The sequence below is a fragment of the Phacochoerus africanus genome, chromosome 4 (genome assembly GCF_016906955.1).
Source record: "Phacochoerus africanus isolate WHEZ1 chromosome 4, ROS_Pafr_v1, whole genome shotgun sequence".
NCBI classification, from domain to species: domain Eukaryota; kingdom Metazoa; phylum Chordata; class Mammalia; order Artiodactyla; family Suidae; genus Phacochoerus; species Phacochoerus africanus.
The window spans coordinates 10,200,522-10,228,352 of NC_062547.1; the positions used below are offsets into that span (position 1 = coordinate 10,200,522).

The following is a 27,831-nucleotide window of genomic DNA, read 5'->3' on the forward strand; positions in this document are numbered from 1 at the left end:
TATACATGTTTTTTATTTTGGTTGAGGGATACTATTACACCCTATTTCCTTTTTTGTGTGTGTTTCTTTTTAGAGCTGCACCTGTGGCATATGGAGGGTCCCACGCTAGGGGTTGAATCAGAGCTACAGCTGCCAGCCTACACCACAGCCACAGCAACATCAGATCCAAGCTGCACCTGTGACCTACACCACAGCTCACAGCAACGCCAGATCCTTAACCCACTGAGTGAGGCCAGGAATCGAACCCGCAAACTGAGGATTCCTAGTTGGATTCGTTTCTGCTGCTCCAGGGCAGGAACTCCCATATCCTGTTTTCTGAGATACATTTTCTCCCCATCGTTGTCATAGTAATACATACTTACTTGGAAAATATTGAAAAGCACAAAGAAGAAAAAATTAGTCATATGCCAACTATTGGTATATAACTTTTGGTGGCACCTTCAACTGATTATTATAGTCAGAGCTCTAACTCTTTTCAGATCCTTAGTTTAAATCTGATAGGGGAATTAGAGAACCTCCTGGCACTTGTCAGCCATAGAGCCTCATTTCTCTGCACCTGCCAACGCCCAGCAGTCTTTTTTTAGTGTGACCATGATGTTTTTGGGTTTTCCCACACCCTCCTCACCTTTTGAGCTGTTTTCCACTCTGATGAGTCCCGGTTTGCCGGTGGTGGGTAAAGCTCTTGAGGGCCCGAGGATTGCTGAGCTGTCTCCACTGTCCTCCCTGTCTTCCTTTTAGCCAGCAGGCAGTAGTGGATCTGGTAGAAATCAGAGGGAAGTTTCTGTCAGTTTGTGGAACAAATGTGGGAAGCGGCCAGATACTGCCTCATTCATTGCTTTGTCAGTGTTTTCTATTATTATAGGGCCTTTAAGGAGGAACTCAGTTTTGATAAGTAAGGTATATTGCTACATAGCAGCATTAACCTACTTTTTGTCTTATTTCAGTGGCAAAATGTATAAAACGTTTTAATACAATTTTGTAACCTTTACTGAAGAATTTTATATAATTTTAATGGCTCATCCATCATAAAGAACTTGGATGTTTTAGAGATCTGATTTTGGGGTTGAGTAAAAAAGAGCTAGCTTGGTAGTCACAGAGTCTCCGTCCCCTGTACCTTTCCACGGTGTGCAGTTTGTGTCACCCAAGCCTTACTCAGAATGAAACAGGTCTTCTAGTTTTCTGGCCGTAGGAATGTAAGCTGTAAGCTGCTTTAAGCCAGTCTTCAGGGCGTCAACTAGAAATGACATCTTCATGTCATTACTCATTGCAGAACTTTGGAAGAATGTATCTGTGTAGTAGAGGAAGGCGTCCATCGCTTATTCTTGGGGTTCTGCTAGGGTGGCAGTGTATGCCATACAGATCCCCCCCGTACAGATCCCCCCGCCCCGTACAGATCCCTGCAGACGCTTGGAGGCACTGCTTTTCTTTCTCTAGATCACTTCAGCATCTGTGAGGTTGGTCTCTCAAGAACCCAAAGCTCTGGTCAGTGAATGGAAGGAGCCTCAGGGCAAGAATATCAGTGTGGCCTCCTGCAACAGCAACCAGGTGGTGGTGGCCGTGGGGAGGGCCCTCTACTACCTGCAGATCCATCCTCAGGAGCTCCGACAGATCAGGTGTGTGTGTCTCTCTCTCTCTGCTCTTTTTTCCCCTCCCCTGTTCTCCGGGACTTCTTTGATCCTTGGATTCCTTCCTCTGCCATATTCTTCCTTGTTCAGCCACACAGAGATGGAGCATGAAGTGGCCTGCTTGGACATCACCCCACTGGGGGACAGCAATGGGCTGTCCCCGCTTTGTGCCATTGGCCTCTGGACAGACATCTCGGCCCGTATCTCGAAGCTGCCCTCATTTGAGCTGCTGCACAAAGAGATGCTGGGTGGAGGTATGTGTCTTTTAAGGACACCTGGGCTGGGATCAGAATCCGAATGTGGGACAAGAACCTAATGTGCCTCTTTCCCTGCAGAGATCATTCCTCGTTCCATCCTGATGACCACCTTTGAGAGTAGCCACTACCTCCTTTGTGCCTTGGGAGATGGAGCGCTCTTCTACTTTGGGCTCAACATTGAGACAGGTGGGACTGGCACTTGGAGAGGGGGCTTAGAAATAGCTGGAGTGTTGCAGAGCTCTTAGCCTCAGGGTGCTACTTCTGAACCTTCAAAATCCGACTGTTTGTCCTGTTTCCTTTCCTTCCTCTCTGCTCCTGATGCCACCCTTTCTGTAGGCCTGTTGAGCGACCGTAAGAAGGTGACGCTGGGCACCCAGCCCACGGTGTTGAGGACGTTCCGTTCTCTCTCTACCACCAACGTCTTCGCTTGCTCTGACCGCCCCACTGTCATCTACAGCAGCAACCACAAACTGGTCTTCTCCAACGTCAACCTCAAGGAAGTGAACTACATGTGTCCCCTCAACTCAGATGGCTATCCTGATAGGTGAGCCCCTTTTTCTTTCCTCGGCAAGAGCCGGTGGTTGAGGGCGGCGTGATGTTTTCCCTTCCCCTCCATCCTCCTGTTGGGGAAGTCAGTGCATGGCTGAGATGGGACGTGTAGAGCAGAGGCTTGCAGAGCTTGGCGACGCAGTGGAAACACCTAGGAGGTCTTTCAATGTACAGATTATTCTTGATTCCTTCTTAGAGTCTGATGTAGAGGATTAAAGATGGGGCCCGAGAATTCTGTATTTTCCGAAAACCTCCCAGATGACTGAAATGATTAGTCAGGTTTCAGAAGCTCTGACTTTGAGGTCATGACGTGGTATTTAAAGTGCGGTCCGTCACGGGCAGCCACAGTACTGGCTGGGACTCATTAGAAATGTAAGTCCTTAGGCCTTACCGCTGGACACGCTGAATCAGAAACTCCAGGGGTGGGCCCGCAGTCTAGTTTAATAAGCCCTCTAGCGAATTCTGATGCCAGGGTGGCTTGAAAGTTTGAGAATCACTGGTCTGTATTCCTTCTAATGCTGCGCTCTAGCATTAAATAGATGGCTGCTAAAAATCTCAGCTTAGGCCCAACTAGACCAAGTAAGTAAGAAAATCTGGGGGGTGGGACCAGGCATGTTCCCTAGGAATGCTTTAGTGTAGAGTCTAGTTGAGAAGCACTGCCCTGGAGTAAGCCAGTGTAATTCTGCCTTGTTTTTCTTCCCCTTATGGAGTTGCCTCGTAGAATCCTTTCCTTCCTTGGGTCTCCTCACTCTAAACCCAGAACCTTCTTTCCAGCCTGGCACTGGCCAACAACAGCACCCTCACCATCGGCACCATCGATGAGATCCAGAAGCTGCACATCCGCACGGTTCCCCTCTATGAATCTCCCAGGTGAGGGCAGGGGGGGGCGCTGCGGGGGCGGGGCGTGGTCTGTGAGTTGGTGCCGAGCTCTTCAGACTTTGGCTGAGAGGCCCTGTTGTTCCACACTTGTTCTCTAGGAAGATCTGCTATCAGGAGGTGTCCCAGTGCTTCGGGGTCCTTTCCAGCCGTATCGAAGTCCAGGACACGAGTGGGGGCACGACTGCCCTGAGACCCAGTGCCAGCACCCAGGTGAGGCCAGGGGGCAAAGAAGGATGGCGTGAGAGCAGGCAGGGGCAGACTGTTCTGCCCAAGGTCAGGGAGGAGGTCGTTTTAGCTTTGCAGACTGTGTGGTCTCAGTCACAACTCCTCAATTCTGCTCTTAGAGAAGCGGCCATGGACGGTGGGTTGGCATAGCTGGATTCCAGGAGAAGACAGGCAGTGAGCTGCATTTGGCCCCCTCCTTAGAGGGCTGAGAAGAACTTTAACAAGCATGGCAGTCAGTGGTTTTGCTACTCGGTAGCCTTGCAGGATGAAAATTCCTTTTCTCTTGCCATCCAGTTTGGGTACTTTGTGTAGGGTGTGCATGACAGCGTAGGGTAACAGGTAAGAGCGTGGGGAGTGGAGTCAGAACTGGCTTCAAAGTTGATTGCTAGCTGTGTGACCTTGGGTAAGTCTAAACTTTAATTTTCTCGTCTGCAAAAGGATAATACTAGGACAAACTAAAGCCACACATCATAGGCTCAGTGGAGACGTTAGATCATTTTATTCCATGTGTTCTCTGCCTTTCCTGCTCCCAAGCATCCGTGGTGTGGCTTCTTCCCTTAAACCAGCCAGAAGGTCTTTACGTTTTTCTTTTTATTTGAAGTGCTTTCTTATTGTTCCCATCAAGAGAGGTGGAAGTGAGTCACTTTATTAGATCTCCTGAGTTTTTTGTTAGCTTTCTTGATTGATGTAGCATCGCTGTTTTAGTGCTCTTTAATCACCCTTAGTTGGACTGCTGTGTCAATTCCGTATGGAGTTTGGATCCTTGTCCTTGGTCCCTGTATCCTCTCTGAAGCCCTCTGTTCTTTCGGCTCCATGCAAGAGGCCAGCCGTACGATCTCCTTCCGACTCAGCCTCTGTTCCCTGATCCTGTCTGACACTCACACAGCTGCTCCCAGCACCCATTCTGCTTTTGAGAGGGGTGATGTGTATTCTCTCTGTTCTCAGGCCCTGTCCAGCAGCGTCAGCTCCAGCAAGCTGTTCTCCAGCAGCACAGCCCCTCACGAGACCTCCTTTGGAGAAGAGGTGGAGGTGCATAACCTCCTTATCATTGACCAGCACACCTTTGAAGGTGCAAATGAGCTCTTTCTATCATTTTGTACCTACATTCTCCTGAAACTAGGCTCTTCTGGGCTCTGGTTTATTCCAGAATTTGATAGACACTGGCAGACCATCCTAGGAGGAGAAGGAAAGGGTGGGGCCCCTTGGAGTTGCCATGAGTCCAGAGCGCTGGGCCTCCTCGTGTCAGAATAGGCTGCAGAGGAGGCAGGGTAGCAGGCAGCACATGCCTCCTGTACTCTGCTTTGGGCTGAGCTGTGGGCCTCGCAGAAGTACAGAAGCCTGTGTGTGTGCGCGTGCACGTGCCTCTCGGCAGCCAGTCAGCTCTCTACTGCTTTCTTTCTAGTTCTTCATGCCCACCAGTTTCTACAGAACGAGTATGCCCTCAGCCTGGTCTCCTGCAAGCTGGGCAAAGACCCCAACACGTACTTCATCGTGGGCACGGCCATGGTGTATCCCGAAGAGGCGGAGCCCAAGCAGGGTCGGATTGTGGTCTTTCAGTATTCAGATGGTAAGTGGACGCGGCCTTCGGCTTTTGAGGGATTCGAAACTGGGAAAGTAAGCGGACTGCTTTGGGTTGCCGCCTCAGTTAAGCAGAAGAACTTGGCTTAATTGCTGTGAGATGAGATCTAAGATATTTCTCTTAAGCTCTTGACGGGGAGTCTGATTGAGTTTTGGCGTATGCGAGCAGAGGCACAAGTAAAATCTAGCACGTGTTTCTTCCTCTTTTTACTCTTTGAAAGGAGGAAAAGGGGATGAGGTGAGCTGTGAATGAGAACCTGGTGACCAGAGTGTGAGTTAGGGATCCCGTCAGGCATCCTGGGTGTGTTTCCCACTTGGCTGCTCGAGCCCTTAGGTCCTCTTCCGAGCCTCCGCGCCTGGTGCTCGTTTCTCGTCTTCGCTCATCCCCGCGCCCAAGATGCTCCTGAAGACCAGCTCTCGGCCGGTCCCGAGCTCCCAGACTGGACGGCTGAGGCGGAGGGTGGTCTCCATCCTGAGAGGGCAATCCGGAGGCTCGGGCTGGGGCAGGTCCCCGGCCTTGTCAGGAGGCACTGCACATGATGTTGGGGCTTGTACTTCTGGTGGTGGAGAACCCCGGTCCTACTGACTCTGTTTTCTGCTTTCAGATGAGTGGTTTGGGGGGCAGGAATTTAGAGCCAGAGGGGAATCAGGGGATTCTTTTGATTAATTTTAAATGTGGACTTGGGAGTTCCTGTGTGGCTCAGTGGGTTAAGGATCCAGCATTGTCACTGCAGTGGCTCCGGTTGCTGCTGTGGCGCGGGTTTGATCCCTGGCCTGGGAACTCCTGCGAGCTGCAGTAGAGGCCAAAAAAAAAAAAAAAAAAGTGGGCTCATAAAGGAGACTCAGTATCTTTTTTCCTCCAGGAAAACTACAGACAGTGGCTGAAAAGGAGGTGAAAGGGGCCGTGTACTCGATGGTGGAATTTAATGGGAAGCTCTTAGCCAGCATCAACAGCACGGTGAGGCCCCTCCCACTGGTGTCATGCCTAAGGCTTCACCCCATTGTCCATAGACACGTTTCCCAGTGCCGCACGTGTATCAGATTGTAAGGATAACAGTAGTGAGTATGGAGGATGGAGCTGGGAATGTGGGGAGCTGGGGCTGGACCAGACATTAGACTTGCTTGTGTGAAACCCCATGATGTCATGTCAAGTGCTGTGGGGATGGAGGGAGGGGTAAGAGCTATGGCCCTGCCCTCAGAATGTGTGGTGGCATGAGAATATCTCATCCGTGTGGGACAGAGTGAGCCCAACAGTGCTATCCTGAGTACATCCCTGAAATAATAGCCCTGTGAAATAGTCCACTTTCTTGTGGCAGGACCCCACCTCCTCCCTTGCAGAAAGTTAAAAAAAAAATTTCAGGTCAAATAAATTTGGGAACTGCTGTATCCTGTGTCTTCCTCCTGGAGTGTCACAGTTCATTATAGCACATTGAAGGTTTTAAGAAGATCAGGAATAAAGAAGCATCGGAGTTCCCCCTGTAGCTCAGGAACTGGGGCCAGAGACCACATGTATATTTCTTATGTTGCAGTGGGGAGGGCAGAGCTTTGGTTTTGCAAATGCTCAGCTTCAGTAGTCGTCTTCGTGGAGATGTCAAGCAGGTGGCTGGATGAGAGGGGCATGGCTTCCAGCAGGAGGAAGCAGGAGACCCCAGCATGGCGGTTAGTCAGTGGCTTGTGAAGCTGGAAGTCTGGATGAGCTCACCTGAGATCCCCTGTCTGCTGAGGGTGGGCAGAGGAGAGAGCTGGAGACTGAGCCCTGAAGTCTTCCAGCCTTTCACAGTTGGGGTCGGAAGGACGATCTAGCCAGAGAGGAGGTAACTAGTGAAGGAGAAGAGGAAGCCAGGGAGAAAAGTGTTCTGGAAGCTGTAGCGAGAACATGTTTCAAGGAAAGGCTGTTGGTGGGTCAGGTAACATAAGGATTGGGAGTTGGCCATTGGTTTAGCCCCTTAGGTTGAGTGCTGGGCATGGAAACCTGGTACAAGAGGGTTCAACAAGGACTAGGAGGCGAAGACAGCTCGTATTTGAACGCCTTTTCCAGGTTTTGCAGTAATGGAGGAGAGAGAAGATAGGAATGGGGTAACTCCAGGGGAGGGTGAGGACAAGAGAGGTTTTTAATGTTTTGAGTTAGGAAATACTGCTGCATGTCCCCAGCTGCTGCTGGTGGTCCGTTGCAGAACGGTTATTGGAGCTGCATTTTGAGTTAGCCGCAGGGGCTCCAGGGCACAGCGTTGGCCTCAGATTGTGGCAGTAGGTGGAAATCCTCCGTTGGTTGTATCCATCTTCTGCGAAGGAGCTGAGAGGAAAGATGGAAGAAGAGGTTTTGGAGTTTTGAGTAGTGAAGGAGGTACAACCATTTCAGGACCCAAAGAGTGTCGGACTAGGAAATGCACAGTTTCTGAGAAGTACAAGAGCCCACTTCCAGTGAGTGGTCTTGAATGTAAAATGAGACCAGTCATCCCAGTTAGTTGTTTTTCCTCAGCTTGGAGATGAAGATAAGAATTTCACCAGTTTCTGGAGTTCCCGTCATGGCGCAGTGGTTAACGAATCCGACTAGGAACCGTGAGGTTGCGGGTTCGGTCCCTGCCCTTGCTCAGTGGGTTGGGGATCCGGTGTTGCCGTGAGCTGTGGTGTAGATTGCGGACGCGGCTCAGATCCCACATTGCTGTGGCTCTGGCGTAGGCTGGCGGCTACAGCTCCGATTCAACCCCTAGCCTGGGAACCTCCATATGCCGCAGGAGCGGCTCAAGAAATGGCAAAAAGACAAGAAAAAAAAAAAAAGAATTTCACCAGTTTCTGGTTCGTTGGATGAGTATGATCAAGGGAGAGGGGGCAAGGGAGTTGGGACTCTGCAAGATGGGAATTATGGTGTTGCGCTCTGGGCACTGAGAAATGACAAAACTGGGGGTATAAGGGTCTGGAGTTACTTTTAATGACAGGCTCTAAGGGGTGACCATGGGAGTGGAGCAGATAGGTGGTAAAGCGGGGGTGAGAAAAGATAAGAGACGAGGGTATTGGAAGGATCTTCTCTGAATATTAAAGTCGCCAAGAATTGGAGTTGCCATTGTGGCTCAGCAATAATGAACCTGACTAGTATCCATGAGGATGTAGGTTCGATCCCTGGTGTCACTCAGTGGGTTAAGGATCTCGTGTTGCTGTGAGTTATGGTGTAGGTCAAAGACGTGGCTTGGATCATGTGGCTGTGGTGTAAGCCGGCAGCTAAACGCAAATTCGACCCCTAGACTGGAACTTCCATATGCCACAGGTACAGCCCTAGAAAGCAAAATTAAATAAATAAATAAATAAAGTCACAAGGAATTACAGGAATGTTGTGTTGGGAGAGGGTGATGGGGTGGGGTGGCGATGGGTAACAGTGGTAGTGGTCTGGTGGAGTGAACTTCAAAACTGGAACGCTTAGGAGACAGGCAGGGTAGAAGTTCGAAAGGGCAGGCAGGGTACACGAAAGGCTGTCCTCCCTCCAGTCCCGGGGTAAGAGGGACAGTGGGAGAGAAAAGAGCCAAGTCGAGAGGGCCATGAGGCCTGTATGAAAGATCCAAGTTTCAGTTAGTATGACAAGGGACCAGTCCAGATTGCCCTTGACTGGTGACCGTATATTCCAGAGGGCCCAGTGAGCAGATGCAGACATTGGGAGGCATTGGGTGTAAAGTTGGATTATGAGATTTCCCTGCTACGTAATAGAAATATAGGAGCCGCATGTGAATTTTTTTTCCTGTCTTTTGTCTTTTTAGGGCCGCACCCACGGCATATGGAGGTTCCCAGGCTAGGGGTCTAATCGGAGCTATAGCTGCCAGTCTACACCATAGCCGCAGCAATGCCAGATCCAAGCCATGTCTTCCACCAACACCACAGCTCATGCAACACCGGATCCCTAACCCACTGAGCAAGGCCAAGGATCAAACCTGCAACCTCATGGTTCCTAGTCAGATTCATTTCTGCTGTACCACAGCAGGAACTCCCCACATGTGAATTTTTAATTTTTAAACTTTTTAGTAGTCACATGTTTACAAGTAAAAAGCAGGTGAAATCAGTTTTAGCAATGTGTTCTATTTATCTCATTAGAACCAAAATATTACTTCGTGTCATCAGTATAAAAAAAATTCAGTGAGATATTTTACCTTTTTTTCCATACCAAGACTTCCAAACGTGGTGGATATTTTACCCTTACAGCACATCTCGGGTTGAGCTAGCCACAATTCAGGTGTTGGTAGCCATGTGTGGCTGGTGGCTGCCACATTGGACAGCGCGGGGACTCTTGGGTTGAGAGTGATGGTCTCGGATTTTGGTGGTGTCTCACCTTGGTCTTGCCTATCTCCACGGCGGGGAGAGGCTGGGAGGGTGGGGAGGGAGGTGTGGGGTGTGTTTCTGGCTCTCAGCCCCTTCTCACTCCACTCTTGGAGGTGTGGGGGCCCAGCCAGGCTGTCTCACCCCAAATTGAGGTGTCCTAGGCCCCCTTGACCCCACCGACGGAAGTGCGGTAGCCGTTGTAATTATTACGAGTGACTCTCGGAGGCACACCTATGGAGCCAGGGTTCTTTGGACACACCTGGAGAAATCACGGCTTAATGTTTTCTGCCCAGGAGTTTCCGTATGTGCAGGGGCCATGGGTGGGGCTGCCTGGATCTGGGCTGTGCGGTGCCAAATATCTGCTCATCTGTCCGCTCATTGTCAAGCACCTGTATTCTTTTGGAGATGTGGTTGTAACTGAAGAAACACTGCAGTGGAGAAGGAAAAAAAGGGTATTTTTTTTTCCCCCTCTCAGTGGAGGGGAGGCCACAGATGCCAGTCCTTTAGAGCCCTTTAGTTTCTGTTAGACTTTCCCATTCTATATTCTTTGTTTATCGGGTTCCCATCAAAAGGCGCCGGGGATGTGTGAGTTTCGAGATGGGTTCAGAAAGGCAGTTCGTTGGGAGGTGATCATGTGTGTCCTGATCAGGAAATTGGAGACGGACCGTCTCTTTATCCAAAGGAAACCTTTGTATCATTAGTTTCATGTGTTCACTCTGTTTTCATCTTTCATAAATGTCTAATATGGAAGTACAAACGGGTCATCCAAGTGCCACCCCAAAGCATTTCGCGTGCGTTGCCCTTTGGTAAATGGGGCTGCAGATGGAGGATTGAGGGGGGTTTGGAGAAACAGTCATTCCGAGAGGACCCGGGCTCCCGGGATTGAGCGAAGCGCAATGCCTGTCCCAGGTGCGGCTCTATGAGTGGACGACGGAGAAGGAGCTCCGCACCGAGTGCAATCACTACAACAACATCATGGCCCTCTACCTGAAGACCAAGGGCGACTTCATCCTGGTGGGCGACCTCATGCGCTCCGTGCTGCTGCTGGCCTACAAGCCCATGGAGGGCAACTTTGAAGAGGTATCGGGGCGGGGCGGGGCGCCCACTGAAGCTGCGGCCCCTGCAGGTATCTCTCTGCTGGTGAGGGATGTTCAGGCCTGGTGGGGGCGGAAATGTTGTCCCTGGGGCATAGGTTCTGCACCTATGAAGTAGTTTTGGAGGACCCCCCTCCCCCGCCCCCGCTTGAGCTCTGAGTAGGCTCCATTTCCGGGCATTTCAACCAGATGGGCCGGGTTGGCCAGAGAAGGGGGCAGGATCTCTCCAGAGAGGCAGTGGTGGAACACAGGGTGGGGCCGGCTCTCGGCCAGGCGCCAGCACCGGCTTCCATGCAGACTTTCTGGGGGTCTTTCCTCTTGTGCCTTGTCTGTTGTAAGATTGCTCGAGACTTTAACCCCAACTGGATGAGTGCTGTGGAGATCTTGGATGATGACAATTTCCTGGGGGCCGAAAATGCCTTTAACTTGTTCGTGTGTCAGAAGGACAGGTGAGGGACTGGCGGAGGGAGCGGTGGGGGGCTGGGGCCCCGGGTCTGCCGAGCTCGAGGACAGTGGTTCTGCCTCGGGCTCAGGTGCTCCTCTTCACAGAGGCCGAGGGTTTCCATGAGGGAATCGGGCTGCGGAGATGAGCCTCTGCCGGCCGGCTTCTCCGCTCTGGAGTGGGTGGTGGGCTCACCAGGGAATCTGGCCTCTGTGCTCTGTCCTTGTCGGGGGGGGTGGGGAGGGGGCAGGAAGTCGGGGTGGTGAGTTTCTCTTGCGCCGCCTTTCAGCGCCGCCACCACCGACGAGGAGCGGCAGCACCTCCAGGAGGTGGGGCTCTTCCACCTGGGTGAATTCGTCAACGTCTTTTGCCATGGCTCGCTGGTCATGCAGAATCTGGGCGAGACCTCCACCCCCACACAGGGCTCGGTGCTCTTCGGCACGGTCAACGGCATGATTGGTAAGGGGGAGCCCTGGGGCTGAGCTCCCACACAGGCCTCCTTCCTGGGATCACCGTCCCCACGGTGAGAGGCGGGCGAGAGCAGGGCGTCGGGCTGCCGCCCCGGCCGCCCTTGGTGGGCAGTGCTCGCTGTGGGCTCTGGGGCACTCTGCAGCTCCTGCTCCCTTTGCTTCTTCAGGCCTGGTGACCTCACTCTCAGAGAGCTGGTACAACCTCTTGTTGGACATGCAGAATCGACTCAATAAAGTCATCAAAAGCGTGGGCAAGATCGAGCACTCCTTATATCCTTCCCAGGGGCGCCCCGCCCCAGGAAGCCTGCGCTGGCGGGACGGAGAACTGCACCCCCCGAAGCAGCCTCTGAAAAAACTGCCGTCTCTTGAGGAAATGTCTAGATGAGCTTTCTGTGGGCAACAGCCTTTTTAAAAAGTTTTTCTTAGGGAAGATTTCAAATGCACAATAGTGGAGAGAACAGTATAATGAATCCCCATGTACTTAGCACCCAGCTTGACTGGTTTTTCTTGAAAACGTACATTCATGCTCCTGAAACGTGGGCTTCCTCTGGCCTTCCTGAAGTTGCATGTCGAACATAAGTTTAGATCACAACTCAGGGACATCCTTTCAGAGATCCTGTTGTGGGCAGCAGTGTCTGAGGCCCCTTACTAGAGAGGCTGGCAGAAGAATGAGGGGAAAAGTGAAGAAGCTGCCAGCTCTGGAAGCCCAAGGATCAGCCCCCCAGGACACCCAAGATCCAAGTACCGCTGGAAGTGTGTTTACTATGGGAGAGCTAAGGGGACCGCGGGAGCGGAGGCAGGAGGGGTTCCTGTCTGCGAGGCTGGTCGGGCGCTGATGCACGGCGGTACGGCCCAACTCAGCCACAGAGGAGGTGGGCCGATGGGTTGATTTCATTTTTTTTTTTTTTTTGATAACCAGCAGGACTTCTGGCACATTTCTTGTCTCACTGAGCCTCAGTTTGTCCATGAAAGTCAAGGCTATACCTAGAAGAGTGGTTCTTCCCAGGCAAGCGTCCAGTTCACCTGGAGGACTTGTGAGAAAAACATCTATATGTGTCCAGGCTCTGAACTAAAAGCTGTATCTGTAGTTTTTTTCTTCAATCTGTATTTTTAAAAATGTTATTTTGAAGATTACTCCAGTGGAGAACTATTGGATAAAGTAGTAATTTTACAGGTCTTTGAAATTCCAAAAGTGTCCCAAAAAGCAGTGTGATTTTTAGTTGGAACTATTGTTTTCTATTCTCATCCTGAAGATTTTTTACTTTTTAAATTGTGCTTTATTTTTTCCACCACACCCATGGCATGCACAAGGCCAGGGATCGAACCCCTGGCCATAGCAGTGACCTGAGCCACTGCAGCAGTGATGATGCCGGATCCTTAACCCGCTGGGCCACCAGGGAGCTTCCCTGATGATGACTTTCGATTGTGGTCTTGTGCAGAGGAGGGGATGACTCAGAGTAAGGATGTTTATTCTTTCCAAACGATTGGCACGTTCCTTAACTCGCCTGTCCACCTGGAGATCCTTTCATACGGAACGAAAGACTGAACCGGCCACAGGCTTCATTGATGGAGACTTGATTGAGAGTTTCCTGGATATCAGCCGACCCAAGATGCAGGAGGTTGTGGCCAACCTACAGGTGAGCTGTGCTGTGTTCAGCCCTGGGCCAGATACACAAGTTGGTAGCAGGGCAGGCACGCCGGGAGACCTCCCGGGCCTCTCCTCTCTGGTTCCCACGTGCCAGCAGCCCTTCTAAGTTCTCTCCTGCCCGTGTGGGAAAGTGGAGTCCAAGGGCAAGGAGACGTAGCTGAGGCTTGCGGGTCCCCCCACCAGGCATCGAGTGCTGTAACTTTAGCAGCGAGGGCACGTTCAGCCACATCTGGGATCTCAGAAAGGGGGCGGGGAAGAGGAGTTTCCAGTGCTGGAGTTTGGGGTATTGCTCACTGGCGATGGTGCCTTTGGGGGCCACCCTGGGGGAGCGGGAGGTACACACCAGGTGGCAGCCTCCGGGCAGCTTTGCTGTCAGCAGACCTTGCTGACCTGTACCCGCGAGGAGTTCCGATGATGGGTCCTTCCTCCCGGCCATGGCAGTGGTGGAGTGGGGGCGCCCCCCTTGTGGTGGGTGTCCCCTTCCCCAGGGGAGGGAGAGCACCCTCTCGGCTCCCCTCACGCCCCCACCCCTCCTTTCCTCGTTGCAGTACGACGATGGCAGCGGAATGAAGCGAGAGGCCACCGCAGATGACCTGATCAAGGTCGTGGAGGAGTTAACTCGGATCCATTAGCCCAGGGCAGGGCTCCCCTTTCCCAGACCCTCTCTGACGGCTTTGCCCTCCTGCTCTCCTCCTCCCCCGCCATTGTCTTCTTGGCCGCGGGAAACCTTTCCCTGCCTGAGCCAGCTGCCCGCAAGCCACAGCCTACCTGTGTGGAAACGGGGATTTTGTAGAACTAAAGCCAGTTCACTGGAGACCTGGGAAAGGGCTGAAGGTGAAATATTTTCTCCCTGGATTTTTACCAGTCTCACATGATTCCAGCCATCACCTGGGGCCACCAAGCCTTGATTGGTGTAGCCCCGGCTGTCCTCCTTCTGGGGGCACTCTTGCAGCTCTTTGGCTGAAAGGAAGCTCTGTGTGTGTGTCTCCCACACTCGTGCATTGTCCTCTACTATCTTTTTATTTAGGATGGGGCTGTGGGGAGGTTGTGGGAGGGGGGGAAAGGGGAGGGGCCCGTTGTCTTTGAAGTGAGAGCTTCCTGTGCTTTCTTTTGCTGCCTCTGAGAGCTCTGGGGCTGGAGGCCTGACCACCAGGCCGTGGGCTTCCCAAGTGTAAAACCTGCGATGGTGGATGATCACCAAGCCACAGCCTTTCTGTCTCTGGGGAGCTGCCTTCTTCAGAGGGAAGGAGGTGGGGGGACGTGAATTGGTGGTTAGTTTCTGAGTTTTACCAAATAAAGTAGAGTCTAAGACAAAAGATGCATTCGTTCCTGCTTTTCTTCCCTCTCCACCGTCCCCAAGACTGTGCCCAGTTTACTGCAAGCTCGATATTCCCTCCTTCACGGCTGCTGTAGCAGCCCCTTGTCCTTGGTGCTGGAACATTGCTCTCAAGGAGTACCATCTGTACCTCCTTTGCCATGCGATGGCTCTTGGCGGCATCCCAAGGATGATGGGTGTCAGGTTTGTGAAATTCAGAGGCGTGGTCTTTGGTTGCCCTTGACTCCGTAGTCACTGTTTGATTCCCAGTTGCCTCTGTTAGTAATGTGCCTTGCCTGGGGGTGGCTTGGGCTGCCTTTCCTGACGTCATTTTATAGCCAGATGTGTGTGCAGCATTCAGCCAACAACCCCCCCCCAGCTAACCCCCCAGGCACTGCTCCTCGTGCACCTCCCAGTTTGCTGTTGCCACATGCCCTTTGGATTCTGATCATATTTCCTTTGGTTTAATTGAGTAAACCTTTGATGCCTTAGGTTTGAAAATACAGGAGCAGGGCACATTTGGGGTTCACCCCCCTGTCTAGCGAACAGAGCCTGTCTTCTTCCAGCTCAGTGGGTCAGAGTATCTGGGCCCACATTTCCAATGATCCAGGGGGAATAAAGGCTGCTCTGTCCCAACACTGGAGCAGGGTTGATCCCAGGCATATTGCTGGCTCCTTTAAGACCAGCCTTTGATACAGTGTCAGGAAAATTGTGGTTTCAAGTTCAAACTGTGGCTTTGAGAGATTCCAGCTTAAAAGGAAAAGAGCAAGGAAGCATCTCTGCTTTGGGGGTCTTCTGGAGTAAGTTTCCTTCCCTGGAGGCATTCCTTGTTTCATCACGGTTCTTTTCTCCTTCCTCTCCTGGGGTTTCTGAGGGTGGGGATAAGGGTCTTAAGGGAAGAAGTAATCATCTCTGAAAAACCACAGTTTGAACTTGAAATTCAACACTGTGATTTGAATTCTTCAAGTCATGGTTTGAGTTGAAAAGGCCTGCCCCCATGCCAGAGACCAGCTTCGATGAGGCAGACGTGAGCAACGGTCTCCAGATTGTGATTATTTAAAAAATTTAATCCTAGATTTGAGGATTGACGAGAAGGTGCCCAGGTCAGAAAGACAGAATGTGTTGGGATCATTCTGGTGCGTTTCAGTGGTCTGACCTGCAGCCATGGAGACCTGCTACCTTAAGGCGAAGGTTATTACCAGTGGCTTCAGTCTTGACTCTGGAAACTGGAGTCCTTGCTGTTTTTTGTTTCCTATGATCTTGGGTATATTCACTCCGGATTGAATCCCGGAGCAATCCTTTGGAAACTGCCATTCTGCTGCCACACTCCCACCTCCTCTCTTAAAACCATTAATCACCTCTCCCGGGGTGAAAGGTTGCCTTTGGAGCTTTGCTACAGCCAGCTGGAATGGCTCCTTTCCATGAAGGCGCTGATGAGCTAGCCTCACTCCAGGCCTCCGCACGAATGGACCTTTGGGAGAAGAATAGAAACACTGACTCATCACATGACCATTTGGAAGGGTCACAAGCCAGAGGCCTTCTTTCTATAGCCAACAACAACTTGAATCCTCCGCCCTTGGTGGAGGGTCCCTTTTGTTACTGAGAAGCCACAAGCCACGGAGGAGGACACTGAGAAGTTGTAAGGGCTCAAACTAGTCTTTTTTTTTTTTTTTTTGCTTTTTAGGGCCACACCCGTAGCACATGGAAGTTCCCAGGCTAGGGGTCGAATTGGAGCTACGACTGCGGCCCACACCACAGCTCACGGCAATGCCAGATCCTTAACCCACTGAGCAAGGCCAGGGGTCAAACCCGCAACCCCGTGGTTCCTCGTTGGATTCGTTTCTGCTGCTCCACGACAGGAACTCCCTCAAACTAGTCCTTGAAGATGAAGGATATGAAGTGAGTGACTCTCAGGGTCCAAACTTTGAGGAGCCAAACCAAAAGACAGGAAAAAGAGAAAACAGCAAGCATCAAACTAAAGAAGCAAACTGATATGAGGAGCAAGGTGAATGCCATAAGGTCAAAGGAAACAAATGTTAGGGGCTAGATTTAGAAAGTTGTGTCTTTCAAAGTTCCCGGGTGGGAATTTACTGTCTTCTATGTCTTGAGCTCCTCCTGAGGGTGGGTGAGGATTCTCCTGAAGCACAAAGTTGCATCTCAAGCTGCCCACTGAGCAATGTGGGGAAAAGCCTGTTAGATTCCAGGGGTGAGACAGAGGGGGCAGAGCAACATAAAGTCGAATTCGGGAGGGAGGTCGCTGAGGTGTGCTGGAGTGTAGGAGAAGATGGCACGAGGCTGACAGGTGTGCGAAAGGAAACTCGTTCTGTGTAAATGTATTGAGAATTTCGGGGTCGCTTCTCAGGGCCAGGAAGGAGGAGCGCCTATGTGAGTGGTGGGTCCAGGCAGTGATGATAAAGGCAAGCGGTGTGACAGATTTAATGGGCTCGAGTCAAAAAGAAGGGCTTTTTGTTTATCCCTAGTGAATAATTCAGGGCTAAATTTCTGACTGTGAACACTGCAGGTGGCCATGGAAGCACTCTGTAAATAACAGGAAGGCAGCCTGAGTGGAAGAGTGGGAAAAAGTGCACCTTTCAATGCTTTGAGATAAAAGGAAAAGATGCCTTAAGGTTCTGAGGGTCCTGGAGTTCCCGTCGTGGCACAGTGGTTAACGAATCCGACTAGGAACCATGGGATTGCGGGTTCGGTCCCTGCCCTTGCTCAGTGGGTTAAGGATCCGGGGCTGCTGTGAGCTGTAGTGTAGGTCGCAGACGCGGCTCGGATCCCACGTTGCTGTGGCTCTGGCATAGGCTGGTGGCTACAGCTCCAATTGGACCCCTAGCCCGGGAACCTCCATATGGCCGCGGGAGCAGCCCTAGAAAAGGCAAAAAGACAAAAAAAAAAAAGATTCTGAGGGTCCTTCGGACTCAGCATGGACATTCATATGGAAGCAGCATTCATCTTATGATATAGGATATTTTGACAACTTACTTCCTAAGAGTTTGTTGCCTAGATGGGTCTAACGAGGTGAGATAACAGGTCTAAATTCGAACATCTGCAAAAACTCAACCATATGGGTTCAGGTGAGGAAATCGACCTAGCAGCTCGTAGTTAGTAACAACATAAAAACATGAAAACAAAAAACACCAGAGGCTCACCTTTCCTGTAAATGTAAGCTTAGGAACTGACAGCATCATGGGGTTGCCAAAAAAGCCAAGTAATGTTAGGCTGTGTTAATAGAAGCATGGTGTCTGGGAGGAAGCGAGAGAGAGTCCAGACCACTGCTGGCACGCCATGTTTATTTGTGGCCACCAGTGTTAAGGACCTTGGTGACAGGCTGAGGTGGTCAGTGGGAAGGCTGCTGTAGGGGTAGAACCAAGGGAACTGGGTTATTTAGCTGGGAAGGAAAAGCACTTCCTCACACTTCCTAATGGAGTTATTAAAAATTGGATTGGGCTGCCTTTTGACAGGTAGTGAGATCTTCATCCCAGGAAGTGTTTAAGCAGAAGCTCGACTGACTGGGTCTGGGTGGCTAAGGAGGGTGCCTGCACAGAGCGGAGGGTAGAATTTGGTTCTCTTTTCAGCTTTCTCCCAGGTGGGTGATCCCGATTTTCATCCACCACCTGCTCACCACTTCCCTGCCTGTGGTCTCTGACTGTGGCCTGGGGCAGCTGCAGAAGGGGATAAAGAGGAGTCTGTAGGTTCGAGACCGGCTAGTGCCCTCTGACCAGGGAGCAAGTGGACCCACTGACCTGGGCACCCAGGGTGAGGGTGCAGACCTGCTGGCATTGCTGGGAGCACGCCTAGAAGTGCCCAGCAGCGAGACGATTCAGCGTCCCACCTCCTTGCACCACACGGGCATCTCGGGCTCCGCCGAAACCAGCAATACCCGGGACGCGCAGCCTCCAGCGCCAGCCTTGTTCCCCGAATCCCTTTCCTCCCCGGGCCTCAGTCTGACGCCCACAGCCCTTCGCAGGAAGCCGACTTCCCAAACCCGGGCAGGGGGTGTGGGCCGAGGAGGAAACCCCGCCCCCAGGGGTCCCTGATCTTTGCCCCCGCCCGGTGCTCCGCGCCTCCCCAGGAGGCCACTGGCGGGCGGGCGGCGCCGCCTTTTGTGCGTTTCTTTCTGAGGTGCCAGAGACCCCCAGCCGTCGGCCGCGGCCCCGCGCGGCCCCCGGCCCCTCCTCTCAGCGTCCCCAGCCCCCCTGCTCGGCTCCGCGTGCCAGCTCGGGGCTCGCTGGTTCGCTCCCGGGCGCCAGGAGGAGGGGCGAGGGCCGGGAGCCCCCTCCCCCGCGCGCGGCGCCGGAGCCCAGCCGAGCCGGGGGGGACCCGCCGCCGCCCGTCATGTGGGCCGGACTGCTCCTCCGGGCCGCCTGCGTCGCGCTCCTGCTACCAGGGACCCCGGCCCGCGGCTACACCGGGAGGAAGACGCCCGGGCACTTCGGGGCCGAGAGGTAAGCGCCCCGCGCCCCTGCCCTGCCCCTCCGCAGGAGTGCTAACGGCGCGGAGCGGGGAGGCGCGGAGGGGCGTCCAGGAGCCGCGGGTTGGGGCTCCCCCGGGGGTACCGTCCGCGCGCGGGCGCAGCCCAGGGGGTCCGGACAAAGGGGCCCCAGCCAGTGCTCTGGGAGGGTGCTCGTTCTGCGCCCCTGGCGGGGGCTGTCCTGACTTAAGATCTGGCGAGGGGAACGGAGATCCAGGCACTGGGTGAGCCGCTCTGAGTCCGGTGGAGCGCGGACTCCTGGCTCGGGGACCCCAGGACATGCCATCTGGTTCCCGGACTGGCTGCCTTTCGCTGCCTAGGCAGTGCCTGGCCTGCCCGGTGGCGCCGGCGCTCTGGGGCTGGGGGCTTTGCCTGAGTCCAGGCTCTGCGCACGCCGTGGACCTTGGAACCGCCGGGGTCTCCCAGGGTTATGTTTCGGTTTCCGCCAGTGTGTGCGCGCGGGCGGGGGTGGGGTGTTTGCCCCTTTGCTCTTTCCCAATTGATGCCGTCCTCCCCTCGTGTCTCCTCCCGGCGGAGGCCGGGCCGCTGCGGGCCGAGCGCGTGTGTGCGTGATGCTCCGAGCGAGGGAACACGGTGTCAGCGGGCGGCCTGGCCCGCGGCCACGGCCTCGGGGGGCGCGAGGGGGACGGCCCCGCCGGGCTCGCAGCTCGCACGTGTGTTCCGCAGCCACCGCCAGTTCCTGCTGAGATCGGCCCGGCTCCGCGGCGTGTCAGAGCCTTCCTGCCTGCCACCTGTCTCCGCGTCGCCGCACGCCCTAGGCTCTTTGGGGCGCTCTGGCGGGCGCTAGGCCCCTGCCCACCCGAGCGGTGAGGCTCCACCGGCCTCCCGGGCATCTCTCCATCTGCCAACTTGGTGGCACCCCTGTCGCTTTGAGAGTCCCCTCTGAGGAGCAGGAGCTGCCGGCCCCTCCTTCCCAGGCTGCTGCCATAATGGCTGCAGCAAGGGCAGCGGGTCAGACATCACTGCCACACCCCCACTCCCTTCCAGGGCCCCTTCTTCTTCTGCGATGACTTCAGAGAGGGAAAAGGCTCTCGGAGGCTCCAGGGACAGTGTTCTGCAGACGTTTCTGTTTTGCCATGTGCCCCGGTGTCTCTTGCTAGAATCCTTGTCCCTTTTGATACAGATTATCCTCTCCCAGAACAGAGTCTGTCCCTCCATCCATGTCACCAGTGCCTGCTGTGGTGCCCGACACATGGTGGGTGCTCTCAGACTGGCAGAATATTCCCGTCAGCCTCCAAACACATAGAATACAGTTGGGAAGGGTTTTCTTGTCCCTGTTCTGTTGCACCAGGATCTCCAGTTCAAATCAGGCTGGACTTCATCCTCCTCCGCCCAGCCCATCACAGAACCAGTTCTAGCCATTGTCTCCTTCTGCCTGGAACATTCCTTCACTCTCACCGGCTGCCCCTACCCTCTCTCCGACTTCGGCCTAGGAAACCTCCCCTGTGGTACTTGTCATGCTATGTTCTTTTTCTTTTGTCTTTTTAGAGCCGCACCTGCGGCATATGAAAGTTCCCAGGCTAGGGGTCAAATCAGAGCTGCAGCTGCTGACCTATGCCACAGTCACAGCAACCAGGGATCCGAGCCGCGTCTGCAACCTACACCACAGCTCACGGCAACACCGGATCCTTAACCCACTGAGCAAGGTCAGGGATTGAACCCACATCCTCATGGATCCTAGTCGGGTTGGTTACATTACTGCTGAGCCACGATAGAAACGCCCCATGCTATGTTCTTATCAACTGGTTCCTTGTCTCTCCTCGAAGGAGGGGAAAGTGGCTTATTCACGGCTGTACTGCCTCCCCCGGCCTCCGGCACTCTCGGTTCCCCTTCACTCCTTTGGGTGGCTTGCTCCTGCCTTCCCCCCAAAAAATGTCGCCTGGGGAATGACATCTTTCCAGCCCCCCTGGGGGCTGCCACCCCCTTCCTCTCTTCTGCTGGCTTCCCTCCTCAGCCTTTCCCTCAACAGCCATTTATTGAGCACCTGCGGTGTGCCAGGCGCTGCCCGTGGCGTGGAGGTGAGCCAAAGATGAAGCCCTTGTCCTCAGGGAATGGTAAGGGAGCCAGGCAATGAACAAATCAACAAGTTAATAAGTAATTTCATGTCCCAGGAAGTAAGGGTTAGGAAGCAGAATAACCCAAGGTAAGGGTGGACAACTAGGGCCTCTCTGAGAAGGTGACATGAGCAGAGAGACCTGGGTAAAAGTGGGGGCCGGGGGGGGGGGGAGGTGGGAACCTCCCTGATAGAGGACACTGCAGGTGCAAAGGCCCGGAGGCAGAACCTCCCTGATAGAGGGAACTGCAAGTGCAAAGGCCCTGAGGCAGCCATCCCTGGGGCTCTTCATCCAGTGCAGTCTTCCCTCCTCAGCCCCGAGGCTCCTCTTTGCTGTGTCCATGTGGCGGGCATCTGGCATCTGTAGGAGACAAGTGTCTGTTCTCTGACACCTTTGTCTTTGTCCTGCCTCCAAGGGGGACTGACTCTCTGGGTCATTTTTCTTTGGAAACTTCCCATTGCCCCTCTCCGTGGAGCGTGAGCGTGAGCGGAAGAAGTCTTCAGAACTGTTTGTCGACTGACGTGCTGACTGGCTGGAGGCTTTCACTGCCCTGTAGGTGAATCCTCCCCTGGTTCAGAACATGGAAGGTGCTCTCTCCTCTCTTGCAGACGCCGGCTGGGCCCCCACGTCTGCCTCTCGGGGTTTGGGAGTGGCTGCTGCCCTGGTTGGGCACCCTCCATGGGCAGCGGGCACTGTACCCTTCGTAAGTGCTTGTCCCTGTGCCCTGAACGTCCTCCACATTCCCTGGGCTGGCCTGAGGGCCGTGTGGGGGGCCCTAGCCCCCACTCCCTCACCTGCCTTTCTCCTCTCAGCCCTCTGCTCCTTTGGCTGCGGGAGTGGCATCTGCATCGCTCCCAATGTCTGCTCCTGCCAGGATGGAGAGCAAGGGGCCACCTGCCCAGGTAACTGGGGGTGGGCAATGGCTGACGGGAAGAACTCTGTTTACACTGAGGTTATGTGCCGGGCACTGGGCACTTGTGCCCTAGCATATCATTTTCAAACAGCCCTATTGGGTGGGCGTTCTCATTCCCGTTTTGTAGATCAGGACACTGAGGCACAGAACCTAGTGACTCACGCAGGGTTATATGCTAGTAAGTGGCAGAGATGGATTTAAACTCAGGTCTGTTTGCCTCCAGAGCCACCTCCCCAACAGAATTTAGGAGGAGCCCGGGGAGGGGAGGGCGGCTGGGACCTCGGTGGGTTGCATTCTGATGGGTGTGGTACCTGTTGCAGAAGCCCACGGACCCTGCGGGGAGTATGGCTGTGACCTTACCTGTAACCACGGTGGCTGTCAGGAGGTGGCCCGAGTGTGCCCCGTGGGCTTCTCGATGACAGAGACAGCTGTTGGCATCAGGTGTACTGGTGAGAGGCCTGGGAACAGCGGGGAGCGGGCCGGGTGGCTGGAAATGCTGTTTCCTCCCTGTCCTTGAAGCGGAGTCTCCGAAGAGATGCTGAAGCAAAGCTGAGCATCTCAGCTTTGTGAGAGGCAGGCAGGCAAGCTCTTTCCTAAATACTTACTGAGCACCTCTTAAGGACCAGGATCGGAGCTGGGGCTGGGGTTTGGAGGGCTTCAGAATGTGTTGCTTCAGAATGTGGGACAGGGAAAAAAATCAGGACAATGACAATCCCACGTAATAAGCCTGTCACTGGTGGAGTGCATGGTGCCAGGGGGCCAACCCTGTGGGGCCAGGAGTTGGGCTTGATCACAAAAGGCTCCCTCAGGAAAGTGACGTTTGAAGGATGAGGCCAGCGAAATCCAAGCGTTATTTCATACAAGTATTGTTTGTTCATGATTTTTAAAAGTTTGGACAGGCAAAGTCTGTTCCTGTCCCCAGAGGCAGCCGTTGTGACCAGTTTCTAGCCTGTTCTTCCAGAGAGCTTGAAACTTTTTTTTTTTCCTTGAATTTGGGTTTTATAAAAATAATATTTCTTCCCTTGAATGTAGAAGAAAAAGAATAACTTATTTTGGAACATTTGGAAAGTAAGAGAAGGGTAGAATTGTGAAAATAAACGTGTCCCAGAAGTCCCTACCCAGAGATATTTGTTACTAAAGTGAACGTATTTTTTTTTTCTGCTCTTTCCCCTGGTGTGTGTGTGTCCATGTGTGTGTGTGACTGTGGGTATATGTGTGTCAAGTGGGATTGTACCTTACCTGTAGTTTTCATTTGTTATTTTTCTCACTTTGCGTTGTGAGCAGGGAATAGTCCTTACAATAGCATTTTTTGGTTTGTTTTTTACTTTTTCAGGCTGCACTCGTGGCATATGGAGGTTCCCAGGCTAGGGCTTGAGTTGGAGCTGGAGCTGCCGGCCTACACCACAGCCACAGCCACACCAGATCCGAGCTGAGTCTGCGACCTACACCACAGCTCAGGGCAACGCCAGATCCTCAACCCACTGAGTGAGGCCAGGGATCGAACCTACATCCTCATGGATACTAGTCGGGTTCGTTAACCACTGAACCACAACGGGAACTTCTACAATATCATTTTTTAATGCCTGTGGATGTGGCTGCTTCAAGTACTTAATTCTGTGCTATCCACCCTTAGCTTGTCTGCAATGTTTTGCTGCTATAAATAATGCTGCAATAAAGAAGCTTCTTGTTGGCCTCTCTGACTGTCCCCAGAAGGAGAACTATTGGGTCAAGGAGTTTTGGTGCTCCGGGCACCACCCCCTTCTGGGAAGTTGAACTAGTTTCCAGACATTTCTCACTGTGGAGGCAAACTGGACCAAGGAAAAGCCAGAGACCAATGTCAAAGCAAGCGCAGAGCAGGGGGGCACTGGCCACCATCCAAAGGGGCCCAGTGGGATGGGGTGAGTCAGGGTGGGCTTCTTAGAGGCAATGGGTGTGATCCCGGAGGTCCTTGTGGTGGGAAGAGCAAGAAAGGAGAATGGAGGTGACCAGTGGCTATGGGGGCCGGGGGTGGGAGGGAGACTCAGGCGGGCAGGGTGGACTGGAGGGGGCAGAGCTGAACTCATAGGCTCTCCAGAGCCGCCATGGTTCTGAGCTAGGAAAGGGTGCCTTGGAGTTCTCCCAATCTCCTTCCGCCTCGGGCCTGAACCTCCCTAAAGCACTACTTGGATCCAGTCACCCCGACCCTGGGCAAGCCTCGACAACTCTTTTGGGCTCCTCCACAGCTGCACCTTAACAGCTGTGCCTCTCCAGCCCGGCCTCCCACTGCCCCCTGATGACATGGGAACCTGGGCTCCAGCCAGACTGGGCTCCTGGCATCCCCTGCGCTTCCCGGAAGCGCCTCAGACTCTCTCCACTTGGTGGGCACGCCTCCTGATGCCTCTTGGTCCTCGCAATCCCTCTCTCCACCCCTGTGCACCTGCTGTGGTCCAGCAGTTCCTTGTGGAGCACATATCACCAGCCACACGCTGGCCTCTCCCGGGTGTGTGTCGTGGCTCCTGCATTCTCAGACCGCAGCCATCGGAAGAGTCAGTGCTGTGTCTTAGTCATATTTGTGTCCTCGACTGTCCCCCTCCAGGTCTGCTGCACATGGGCAGTGCTCAATAAGCATTTAGGGGATTTTAATCAGCCTTCCTGCCCACTCCCTCTGCCCTTGGGGGGCTGCCCTGCAGGAGGGATTGTGGGAAATGGTTCTGTCTCAGCCAGCTTCTCCGTCATCTGTTCTGCGTGGGTTAAAAAGAGGCCTGTCCCTTGGCCCCTTCGTTCCAGGGGCCCCCCCCAAAGCCCAATGACTTTACCTGGGGTGGGGACGGGGGTTCCACCCCACTGAGGGCAGCCCACCCGCCCCGTGTCAGCACAGAGTCCTTTGGGGTAGATTTTCTCCCTGCACCCGAAGCACGTTCAGAGTGGGCTCTGCAGGAGTGTGTTCTCTCTCCCCAGATATCGATGAGTGTTTAAGCGCCTCTTGTGAGGGCCACTGTGTGAACACGGAAGGCGGGTTCGTGTGCGAGTGTGGGCCGGGCATGCAGCTGTCCGCTGACCGCCATAGCTGTCAAGGTGAGCGGCTCTGGGAGGGGGGATGATGGTGCCGGCCCCACTGCTGTTGGACTCTGACATTGAACAGGTGGCCCTGCCAGCCCGCCCTCGGCTCTGCAGGCATCATTGCATTTCACCTTCGCCATCATCGGTAGGAGGAGTCCGCTTGCATCCAGGCTCTGGACCATGACTCATGAGAACCTGCTGCTGCCATATTGAAGCGTGGGGGTTGTGGGGGGGGGAAAGAGGCTGAGAGAGACCTAGGGCAGGCAGAGCAGGCAAATCAGGGGGAGGAGGCCACTGTGGGGACCAAGGCGACAGGGCCGTGACAGGTCCAGCGGGGCTATGGGAGAAAGAGACATGCTGTGACTGAGTCACTTGGTTCACAGGCTCTGAAGACACACACACAGCGCCCCCGTCTGGTGGGGAGGGGAAGAACAGGTGAGGCTGAGACAAGGGATATGTCCTGTGGGAACCCAGGGAAGGGAAAGACTCTCTTCTCCTCAGTGAATGGGATGAGAGAGATCTTTTAAACTAATTATACATGTCTTTAAAAATGATTTTTTTCTTTACAGAAATTATGTAAGAAAACATTCTGTCTTTAACAAGGCAGCTAAGACAGAAGCTCCCCTTGATACTGTGGTATCATTTTCCATGTGATTGAAATGTACATAAATTATTATTTCTTTTTTTCTTTTTAGGGCTGCACCTTTGACATCTGGAAGTTCCCAGGCTAGGCGTCGAATCGAAGCTGCAGCTGCTGACCTACACCACAGCCACAGCCATGGCAACCCCAGATCTGAGCTTCGTCTGTGCCCTACACTGCGGCTCACGGCAACACCGGATCCTTTAGCCTACTGAGTGGGTTAAAGGTTTTTAACCTACTAAGCCACAACAGGAACCCCAGGTTTACATAAATTATTTAAGAAGTTTAAAAAGTCATGGCACTACCCTCAGGCCCTCTCTCCCACTCCCAACCTCTGCACTCTCTAGAGAATAACCCTGGGTCTTAGTATCTGCTTGGGCTGCTGTAACAAAATGCCATAAACTGAGTGGCTTAAACAATAGAAATGTATTCTCACAGTTCCCGAGGCTGGGAGTCCAAGATCAAGGTGCTGGCTCATTCAGTTATCGGTGAGGCTCTCTTCCTGCCTTGCAGACGGCTGCCTTCTCTTTGTGTCCTCACAAGGCAGAGAGAGAGCAAACTGTCTGGTGGCTTTTCTTCTAAGGGCACTGATCCCATTGTGAGGGCCCCAGCCTCAAACCTCATCTAAACCTAATTACCTCCCAAAGCCCCACCTCCTAACACCATCACATTACTGGGGGTTAGAGCTTCCAAATACGAATTTGGAGGCAATGCAATTCATCCACAGCACTTGGTTAATAATCTGATGGGGGCCCTGCCTGACTCTGCCCAGTACATGTGCATACATTCTTATGCATTCACAGAGACAGGATGATAAGAGGTGGGTGGCTAACAGTTGTCGAACTGCTGTGCTCCAGGTACCATGCTGAGCATGTAATTTGCATTTTCTTTTCTTTTCTTTTTTGTCTTTTTGGGGTTTCGGGTATGGCATATGGAAGTTCCCAGGCTAGGGGCTGAATCAGAGCCACAGCTGCCGGCCTACACTACAGCCACAGCAATACCAGATCTGAGCTGCATCTGCAACCTACACCACAGGTCACAGCAAGGCCGGATCCTCGACCCACTGAGCAAGGCCAGGGATCGAACCCACGTCCTCATGGACACTAGTTAGGTTCATTATTGCCGAGCTGCAATGGGAACTCCAATATGCGTTTTCTCAGTTCATCCTCAAAATTGTCCTATGAAATCGATACTGCTTATTTCCACTTTCCTGATAGGAATACTGAGGCTTAAAGAAATTAACTTGCTCAAGATCACATTAGAGCTGCGATGTGAACCAGTCATTCCTCTGCTTGCTTTTTTCCCCTCAATAATCTGTCTTAAAGATCTTGCCACAGCAGGGTCAAAAGACTTGCTTTATTCTTTTATTCTTTATTCTTTTCACCTGATGCCTGGTACTCTGCAGTGCAAAGATCCCATAGTTTACTAACTCTTTCTTCTTAATGAACATGTAGATTATTTCCAGTTTCAAACAATGGCTTGGAGAAGCTTTGACAGAGGGAGTGGTATAAAAGCAGTTTTGATGTATGAATAGGAGTTTTCCAGCCAGACAAGACAGGAAGGCCTTCCAGGCAGAAGGAGAACCCCAGCAAAGGGAGAGGGCCACAAGAGTGTGGTGCATTTGTCAGATGGCAAGAATTTCGGCCAGAGCAAAGGAGAGGGGCAGGGAGGGGGTGAGAAAGGCAGCTCAGGGCTCCTGCGCTACGGTGCAGCATTGGTGCTTGTGGGAGCCTTGGAGGGGTTTTAAGCAGAGAGTGGCCTGATCAGAGGTGTCTTTTGGTCAGAACCTCCTGGAGGCTGGGGAGAGTGTGGCTTGGGAGGAGTGCAGGGAGAGGCAGAGAGACACACAAGGCTGTTGTTATCCTTCAGACAAAGGTACCCTGGGCTGGGGTATAGCAGTGAGGATGGAGAGAAGCGGGCTGATCCAGGGAGGACTTTGGAGTTGATAGACTGAATGCAGGTGGTGAGACGGAGAAGGGTTAGGAGTTGGGTAGGAGATGGTAATTAAGAGAGGTTGAGAGGACCACATATTTCCAAAACTCCATGAGGAAATGAGCTCCAGCCGTGTCCTGTTCCCTTCCAGACACTGATGAATGCCTTGGGACCCCCTGCCAGCAGAGATGTAAAAACAGCATTGGCAGCTACAGGTGTTCCTGTAGGACTGGCTTCCATCTCCATGGCAACCGGCACTCCTGTGTAGGTAAGGCCGGGGACCCTGTTGTCTTCACACTTAGGCTGCCAATCAGGAAGATGGATAGGGTGAGCCCAGGGGCAAGGACAGGTCAACAGTCCAGACCTCCTGG

General features: G+C 53.2%; 2 protein-coding genes across 2 annotated transcripts in view; both read left to right on the forward strand.

The window, feature by feature from the left end:
- Positions 1 to 14,385, forward strand: part of DDB1 (damage specific DNA binding protein 1) — a 30,176-nt gene extending 15,791 nt beyond the window's left edge. The window contains exons 13-27 of the mRNA XM_047775585.1: positions 1,435 to 1,613; positions 1,716 to 1,879; positions 1,961 to 2,068; positions 2,219 to 2,426; positions 3,206 to 3,301; positions 3,409 to 3,520; positions 4,481 to 4,604; positions 4,938 to 5,102; positions 5,977 to 6,071; positions 10,325 to 10,495; positions 10,849 to 10,958; positions 11,241 to 11,410; positions 11,589 to 11,691; positions 12,935 to 13,058; positions 13,618 to 14,385. Coding sequence (XP_047631541.1) covers positions 1,435 to 1,613; positions 1,716 to 1,879; positions 1,961 to 2,068; positions 2,219 to 2,426; positions 3,206 to 3,301; positions 3,409 to 3,520; positions 4,481 to 4,604; positions 4,938 to 5,102; positions 5,977 to 6,071; positions 10,325 to 10,495; positions 10,849 to 10,958; positions 11,241 to 11,410; positions 11,589 to 11,691; positions 12,935 to 13,058; positions 13,618 to 13,701 — 2,013 coding nt within the window. The 3' untranslated portion in view covers positions 13,702 to 14,385. The remainder of the gene's footprint in view (positions 1 to 1,434; positions 1,614 to 1,715; positions 1,880 to 1,960; positions 2,069 to 2,218; positions 2,427 to 3,205; positions 3,302 to 3,408; positions 3,521 to 4,480; positions 4,605 to 4,937; positions 5,103 to 5,976; positions 6,072 to 10,324; positions 10,496 to 10,848; positions 10,959 to 11,240; positions 11,411 to 11,588; positions 11,692 to 12,934; positions 13,059 to 13,617) is intronic.
- Positions 14,386 to 18,717: 4,332 nt separating this feature from the next.
- Positions 18,718 to 27,831, forward strand: part of VWCE (von Willebrand factor C and EGF domains) — a 31,129-nt gene continuing 22,015 nt past the window's right edge. The window contains exons 1-6 of the mRNA XM_047775599.1: positions 18,718 to 18,835; positions 21,545 to 21,639; positions 21,749 to 21,838; positions 22,170 to 22,298; positions 24,787 to 24,903; positions 27,612 to 27,728. Coding sequence (XP_047631555.1) covers positions 18,726 to 18,835; positions 21,545 to 21,639; positions 21,749 to 21,838; positions 22,170 to 22,298; positions 24,787 to 24,903; positions 27,612 to 27,728 — 658 coding nt within the window. The 5' untranslated portion in view covers positions 18,718 to 18,725. The remainder of the gene's footprint in view (positions 18,836 to 21,544; positions 21,640 to 21,748; positions 21,839 to 22,169; positions 22,299 to 24,786; positions 24,904 to 27,611; positions 27,729 to 27,831) is intronic.